Here is a 7,662-nt window from a genome sequence, read left to right on the forward strand (position 1 = left end):
CTGACACTAGCTCAAATAGCTGGAAGGAGCATCTGTAAGTACGGGCTGGCTTCTGCAGTCATTTCCATTCTTTGTTATTCTGAGTTACCTAAATCATGTGGCAGCACTGCACTGGCAAACCAGTACATGATGGTAGGAGGAAAGCCAGCAGAGCACGTAGGAGCTAGCAATAATGTTTCAGCAGTTTAGAGAGGTTCAGGTTTCATTCCAACAAGTCTCTTTGGTTGTTGTTTGTGACTTTGCTGTATTTTTAAAGCATTTGCACAAGACTAAATAATAAATCCAAATGGTCAACATATTGGAAACTGCTGCTGTAACATTTAAACCATATGTGTTATTTTTCATGAGACACAATACAACTTTTTTTTAAGTTAAGACAGCCAAAGAGGAAACATTTTTACCGTCCCCATATGCTGCACTATGCAGCTACGGTCTTCTGAATGCACTTTGTTAAATAGCCTTAGAATTTTTCTCTACATAAAGACAGAGAGCAAGGAGGAGACGTGTCAGAGCTGCCTGTGATGTATGGCTCTGCAGATCCCCTCAGGTCCTTGAGCTTGATGATCAGTATATTGATCAACATGTGTTTTATCACTCCCCTGAAACACACTAACTGTCTGGAGCCAATTCTGCAAAAACAACTCAGAATCTGTCATCATAGCTACCCACATACTTTCTCTATATCTAATTATTGAAAAACAAGGCTCCTTCTGCAAGAAATGTACCTCCCGTGCCCAGGGTACTGCACCGTCTGTCAGCCACATTGAAAATAAGACCAGACCAGACCAGACACACTCACGCACGTACAAAAAACTGGTGACCATGACAGACAGAAGGACCAGAAGATGAAGACAGACTATCAGAGCTGTGTGTAATTACTCTATGTGCATCGATAGCTCCTGGGCAATAACACCCAGTGCAGCGGAACAACTGCACACAGCACAGCCTAACAGGCCCGTTCATGTCTAAACCTTAAAAGTGTTGAAAGCAGAAGGAAACACATGTTTGACTGACTGAAGGAGAGGAGAGAAGAGGACACGTTCATGCTTGCTTTGTTTCAATGCCTAAAGCCAGAGTAGAGACACATGTCACACCACCATCTGCCTGCTGTGTCATCGCTAACACACACAAACACACACAAACACACACACAAACAAACACTTTTAAATTCTGACACATCAAACACCACATGTTGGCATGTTGTTTCTGCGCACGTTTGTGTGTAAACCTGTAGGAGCTCACGCTATTAACTCACAGGAGCTTTTGGACAGCTCTTCACATGTTGGCCGCGTGTGCTCCTCCCCCTCCCTCTGTGTCAGCTGAGAAAAGCATTCTGAAGCTTAACAAAGGAATTATAGTCATTTACTCAGACCACAAGAAGCTGCCACATCACTCCTGGCACGGACGGCAAAGGCACCGGGCTGTCAGGCAAGACTCTGTGCCACAGAGTTAAGAGCACTGGATGAATAATGTAGTGCCACACAATGACAGGCTCGATTATGAATGATGCAGTAATACCAGAGGGTGGACAGGAAGCGCCTGACACCATCAGTTCACGGAGCACCTGGTGCACATCAACTTCAAGAGGCCGTACTGACAGCTAAGGGGCGGGGGTGGAGTGGGGTGGGGTGGTGGTGGTGGAATTTTCTTTTAAAGTTAACCTTGAGAGCCACACGCGGTCTGACTTGTAAACAAAACAAATACACATTACCCTACAAGCCCTACGGGGAAAGCCCCGATTCAGCTGACAGAGGATCAGGGTCAGAGTCAGGTGATACAAGGTCAGCTTAGCATCATGGCTGTCCCAGAGCCATTCTGAGGTAAGTATGACAGGAGCCCCCGAGGCTGACAGATACACAACTAAAGTCCCAAACGCTCAGCTTAGGAACTTTCAACCAAAGGCCTTACTGATCCTGTGAGGAATGTGTCAGTAAGGAGCAGGTGGATTTTTAAAAAGAAGAAGAAGCAACAGCTGGAGGCTTGGGTGTTCCCTCAAGAGTGATGGGAAGGAGGATGAGGAGGGAGAGAAGAAGATGAAAGAGAGGAAGTGAAAGAAGTGAGTGAAGGCCCCAGAAAACAACTGTTATGTGGATGAAGAATTTCAAAAATGCTCCTCATTGGATGAACTCGGGGCAAATGCCACTCTGACCTCCAGATATACTTAGCTCTAATCTCTAAACCTGCTCCAAGTCTATTATAAGGACTTGGCACCCACAGTCACACTGGTGTGTGTGTGTTTGTATGTTTTTGTGTTTTGTTTTGTTTTTCCTTAATGCAAAAATGCCAATTTCCTATTTTTATTACATTAAATTGCAAGTCATCCTTATTTTAAAATGTTTATTATTTATAATAAATAATTGAGCAAACGTGACATAGTCTAGACTACTGTTGTTCTATGGCACTTCTCTCGGCTCTCACCTACATAAATCGTCCCTGCGCTTCAAGTGGAGAGGTGGAGCGCACATTCACTTACCACTGGAACTCATGATGCCCAATCGGTTGTTATCCAAAACAAAGCGGCTTCGTCAGAAAATAATCCCATAAAGCACGAGGAATTCCTCAGTTTCGGCAGTTTTACTCCTTCGCAATTTTGAAATAATATTATTGATAATAATAAAATTAATAATAATAATAATAATCCACTAAACGCAAATGATGCTTCTCACTCCCAGCAGCACTGCTTCCAGTCAATTTCTCAGAAGAAGAAGGTGGGCATAGGGGGGTACAAAAATATAAGAAAAAAGAAACAGAAGGTAGGATAATACCCGTATTCAGCTACAACATCCAAATAAAACTCCCGCTCTTGACGTGTGAACGTCGGCTGTTTTATTATTATTATTTTCTTTCTTCTTTTTTTCTTTTTTCCCCAAAGACGCCAGTGACAACACACAATGCTGCTCACACGGATTCCACCTTCACATTTTCGCTCCCGGCTGATCCCAGCTCCGCCGCGCTCCCCTGGCGTGTCATCGTGCGCCTTTCACGCGCTGTAAACACAGCCTCCCTATATATTTTTCCGTTTGAGGTTTTCAAAATAAAGCAAACACGTTTGCGTGTTAGCATGTGAACGTTGCGTGAAAAGAAAGGAAAAACAACGATTTTGGTATATCTGAAATTAAAATATTAGCCTACAAAAGACATGCATGCACCTCGACTATCATTGATAAACGCTGACAACTTAGACCTAAATCGAGGTTTCAGCGATAATAGTCTTTGATCATATATATTTTTATAATAAGCTAACACTAAGTTAGTATTTAATTTAGATTTTGATTTGAAATATCTATTTAAGTGGTAGCTAATTCAATGCACCATTAAAGCAAAACCTACATTAAACCAGAACCTGGCTACAAAACATTCCCATTCCCAACTGTACGTTATTACTGTGTTTTCAATGTATTAAGTACGTGACTTGAACTAAAATGTTAAGCCCCACATAAAAAAGAAGTAATACTTTTGTAATTGTAATGTAACTTTTTCCCACAAGCTCAGTCCTCTCTCGAATAATATTAGGCTTTAGGCTGAATATCATAACTACATTCACATATATATATATATATATATATATATAACATTTACATAAAATAGGATATATGAAAGTGTCACTGACGATTTTTGAAAGCTCAGGCTTTATGGTTATCAAAACTGATTTTTTTATGAAAGTAGAGTAAAGTCATTTCCGGTACTGCTCCGGGTTTCTGAGCCCAACTTGACTGCGCTCTTTTTTCTATCCTAGGTTAACGACGTCACTCTGGGCTGCTGTGAGCGCTTTGGGGATACTATACCCTACATCACTCTGCAATAAGTGATACGTGTTCATGAGTCCTTCCTTTTAAGTCGATTTCCAAAGCAAAGGAAGACTGACAGAAAGATGAGAATTTTAGATTCATTTGCAAAGCCATCTTGAATTGAAACTGGGCCGGAACACTGTCACTTTTCAAGAGATGCATGTAATATTTAAAACAAAATTATTTAGAGAAGGTCGAGAGCGTTCATAAAAACCACTTTGTTGTTTTTGCAGTGCTGGGCTGGGCTTGTTGCTAAAACTGATATGACACCGCCCTCTTCTGGAAAATCGACGTAAGCAAATAAATTAATTGGATTATTTATGGCGAACCCGCTGCTGAGGCCATGTTAATTTAGAAACTGTGGACGGATTTGTTTCCACGGTTTTCACCTGCGGAATCACAACAATTGCCTTAAAAGGCATGAGCTAGTTCTGCCACGAGATTAAAAGCTGCCCTGCCTTTATGGCTCAGTGATATTTCTTCACCAGGTCCATTGGCATCAACGTGGAAAGATTTCAATCTTAGAGCTCGCTTGAAACACCCATCCGCTGTTTCCCATGGTATGAGCCAGTAGGCATAAGGAAACAATTGAAGTTCGCTAAAAGGTAATGCCTGGCCAATTTAAGGAATTAACTATTACATAAATAACAAGTGGTTTATTAAACTTGAAGATAAAAAAGAAGGTAACGCTGTGATGACGAAAACTCTATATTTATTTCGGTTAGGGAGACAGAAGATACAATTTCTGCTGTCAGATTTCTAAATGTGTTCCTTTAGAATGGGATGTTAAACACAAGGCCTGGGAGCAAGAATCGGCCTTGCATAGAGTCAATCCTGCCCAATGGATATCTTCGAAAACAGGGGAGGAGAGCATAAATGTTGTGCTTTTAAATGTATTTTAATAAGTTTTACAGCTTTTCCTGCAGATAAAGAAATCCCCATAGTCATTCATACTTCACCAGACAGATAAACAATGAAATAATTAAAAAACAATTCCTGTTTTTTCACTGTGAGTTATAGAAATGTCTTTTGTGTGTGTGTGTTCATTTTGTTTTTACAGTTTTCTATTATGCAATTAATTTTAACAAAAACTAAACATTAATGATACTGATACTTTGTGACAACCATCCCGATAGTGGGATAATTTCTCACATGGTGTAGGGTTGTTTGTCCCTATAGTTATCACTATAACTTATATAATTTAAAAACTTTGTTTTCAGAAAAAAATAAAAGTCGATATTTTTTGGGATCTTCATTTTGCTAGGATTCATCTAGCACCCCTGTGCCTCAGAGTCATGACTCTGTATACCCCTGGACTTCCAGCAGTACAATCTTTGCAAGACCAGTTGTGGAAGACAATACACTGAAGCCATATTCCTTGGGCTGGTTATTGAAGTATGGCTCAACAAAAACCATTGTACCAACACGGAAACAAATAACAAAACAAAACAAAAACCTTTACATGCTTAGCTCCAAAAACATTTCTCATCAGAGACTTGGTTGTCAAATGTGTGAAAACCAAGCCCAGGACAAGTGAGACAATCTCCAGCTGACCTCTTGCTACTGAAAAACTGATTCAAATCAAAGATATTCCCTTCAGCTTTTTAATAAGTGTCTGTTTATGTGAGCTTTCAAAAACAACAGGAAAAATTACTCTAACTTCCTCCTTAAAGTTTTGTGAGTTTTCCACAAACTGAACACTGCATATTGGACAGAAGGTCAGGTCACACGTGTGACATCCACAGAATTCCATAGTGCCCTCTAATGTGGCAGTAACAACCAACGTGACAACCAATCCCAGGTCTACCCTACAGCACAGTCTGGGCAATGGAGCTACCAGAACTTTTTCTGTTATTGCTTACAGCCCACAGAGTCGCGCGGATACATTTCTTTCATTTACTACAACAGCTGGACTTTTGTCAAAGCGGGAAAGGCACCTAAAGAAAGCTCCAGCCGATCCAGGAGAGAAGGACAACCGCTGCCCAAGCGAAAACCTGTAGTGATCCCATATGTGTCAGGAGTATTGGAGCAGTTGAGACGCATTTTTTCTAAACATCGGGTCTCTGTGGCTTTTAAACCCCAAAACACGCTGCGCCAAAAATTGGTCCACCCCAAGGATCGGGTCCCCCGACACAAACAGAGTAACATAGTGTACGCTGTTAAGTGCCAGGAGGATTGCCAGGATTTATACATCGGGGAAACCAAACAACCCTAGGCGAAGTGGATGGCACAACACAGAAGAGCCACCAGGTCAGGCCAGGACTCTGCAGTCTATTTACACCTACAGGCCAGTGGACACTCTTTTAATGATGAGGATGTACACATCCTGGACAGGGAGGAACAGTGGTTTGAGCGCGGAGTCAAGGAGGCCATTTACGTGAAAAGGGAAAGACCATCTCTGAATCGAGGAGGGGGCCTAAGGGTACATCTTTCGCCATCTTACAATGCTGTGATTGCAGCCATTCCCCAACTCTCTGTGAATGGTACTCATGGCCATTGATCAGTGGGCTTTGATCAGTGAGTTTTGGTCAGTGGTTGTTGATGAGATGATGAGAGATAGCCTTTATTTGTCACTTGCAGGTCTTTTTCCCACAACCGACCATGATCAATGGTGATAAGAATTTGCATAATTATGATGAAGGAACTGACCTCCCAGCCCATTGTTCCTTCAGTGGCCTGGTTTCAGTCATTATGCAAATGCACTGTTTATAAGATTGGGGAAACCTGCAGTCAGCTGAGACTGAAGAAGTCACTTGGATGAGTGACGAAACGTTTCTCCCAATGAAAACGTTACGTCCAGATGAACAGAATCAACCATTGGAGATTTACTTTCCTGGATGATTGAGAATGCATCAAGACGTTACTACAACAGCGTTTCCTTATCATGTAGAAAAAGTGGAGAAATACTGTTAAAAGTCTTTTTTCTTATATTGAAACATCTCATGGATTCAATATTTTATTTATTTTCAATGACAGAAAGGGCACTTTCACTGGTCTGGCTGTACACGCGGGTGGCCCAGGATGTAAAATGAGTTCTACATCCCTCATTTAAAACACTTGCAAAGTTAAGTTGCAACTGATTAATCACAGTGCATTTAATCTTGATGAACTCCTAATACTTTTAGTATTTGGTACAGATTGTAAGGTGGTGAACTCATTGCTCTGTCAGCTTATGTGCTGTGAAATGTGTGTGTGTCTGTGTGTGTGTGCTGTTTTTATTAACCTTGTCCCTGTGTCCTGAGGAAGCCCTGGTTCTGGAGCCCTTAGGAAGCTGGACAATGGCGGGATGTAAAAGGCGCCTGGCTTTCTTGCTCTCTCTGTGCTGCACAGTCTCACCTCTTCTGGTTCTGGAGCTCACCGATTTTACAAGATGTTCTTTCTTTGCACTTTTAATCTTATTTTCGCCTCACAGTTTCATCGTTGCCTCTTAGTTTCATCTGGGAGCTTTGTAAAAACGTAGCATGAATCTCACTGACATATTTATTTGGAAACCATTTCATTGTCCATTCAGTTCAAACCATTACCTTATTCTGCATGTCTTAGTTTATTAATCGTATCACACAGTATGTTTACAGCTATCTGTGCTGGACTAATTTGGGTTAGTACTGACTGTGACGTCTGTTAATAGGATGTACTGACGTGAAGCATCCTTATCTTCATTACTGTGTAAATGTGACAGTATATAACTGGATGGTGTGTAGGACGGACTTGTGCTGGCTGCTGATCATGCTCCTGTGTCAATCCAGTATTGTACTTTTGTTCTCCAAACTGATGGGGCAGAAAAACAGGAAACTGACTTTCCTGTGCACTGAAGGCAGCGGGGCAGGAGGCCGCTGGGTCAACACAGTGCGGTCGGTATATGTAAAGGCACCAG

General features: G+C 41.5%; 1 protein-coding gene across 7 annotated transcripts in view; it reads right to left on the reverse strand.

Moving 5' to 3' along the window:
- ablim3 (actin binding LIM protein family, member 3) overlaps nt 1-2,979 on the reverse strand; it is a 45,152-nt gene extending 42,173 nt beyond the window's left edge. For all 7 annotated transcript variants that reach the window (XM_084941888.1, XM_084941872.1, XM_084941863.1 and 4 more), the window contains exon 1: nt 2,474-2,979. In XM_084941888.1, coding sequence (XP_084798014.1) covers nt 2,474-2,486 — 13 coding nt within the window. In that variant the 5' untranslated portion in view covers nt 2,487-2,979. The remainder of the gene's footprint in view (nt 1-2,473) is intronic.
- Between the last annotated feature and the right edge of the window lie 4,683 nt (nt 2,980-7,662).

The sequence above is a fragment of the Perissodus microlepis genome, chromosome 2 (genome assembly GCF_051167445.1).
Source record: "Perissodus microlepis isolate ML-2025 ecotype Zambia chromosome 2, ASM5116744v1, whole genome shotgun sequence".
NCBI classification, from domain to species: Eukaryota; Metazoa; Chordata; class Actinopteri; order Cichliformes; family Cichlidae; genus Perissodus; species Perissodus microlepis.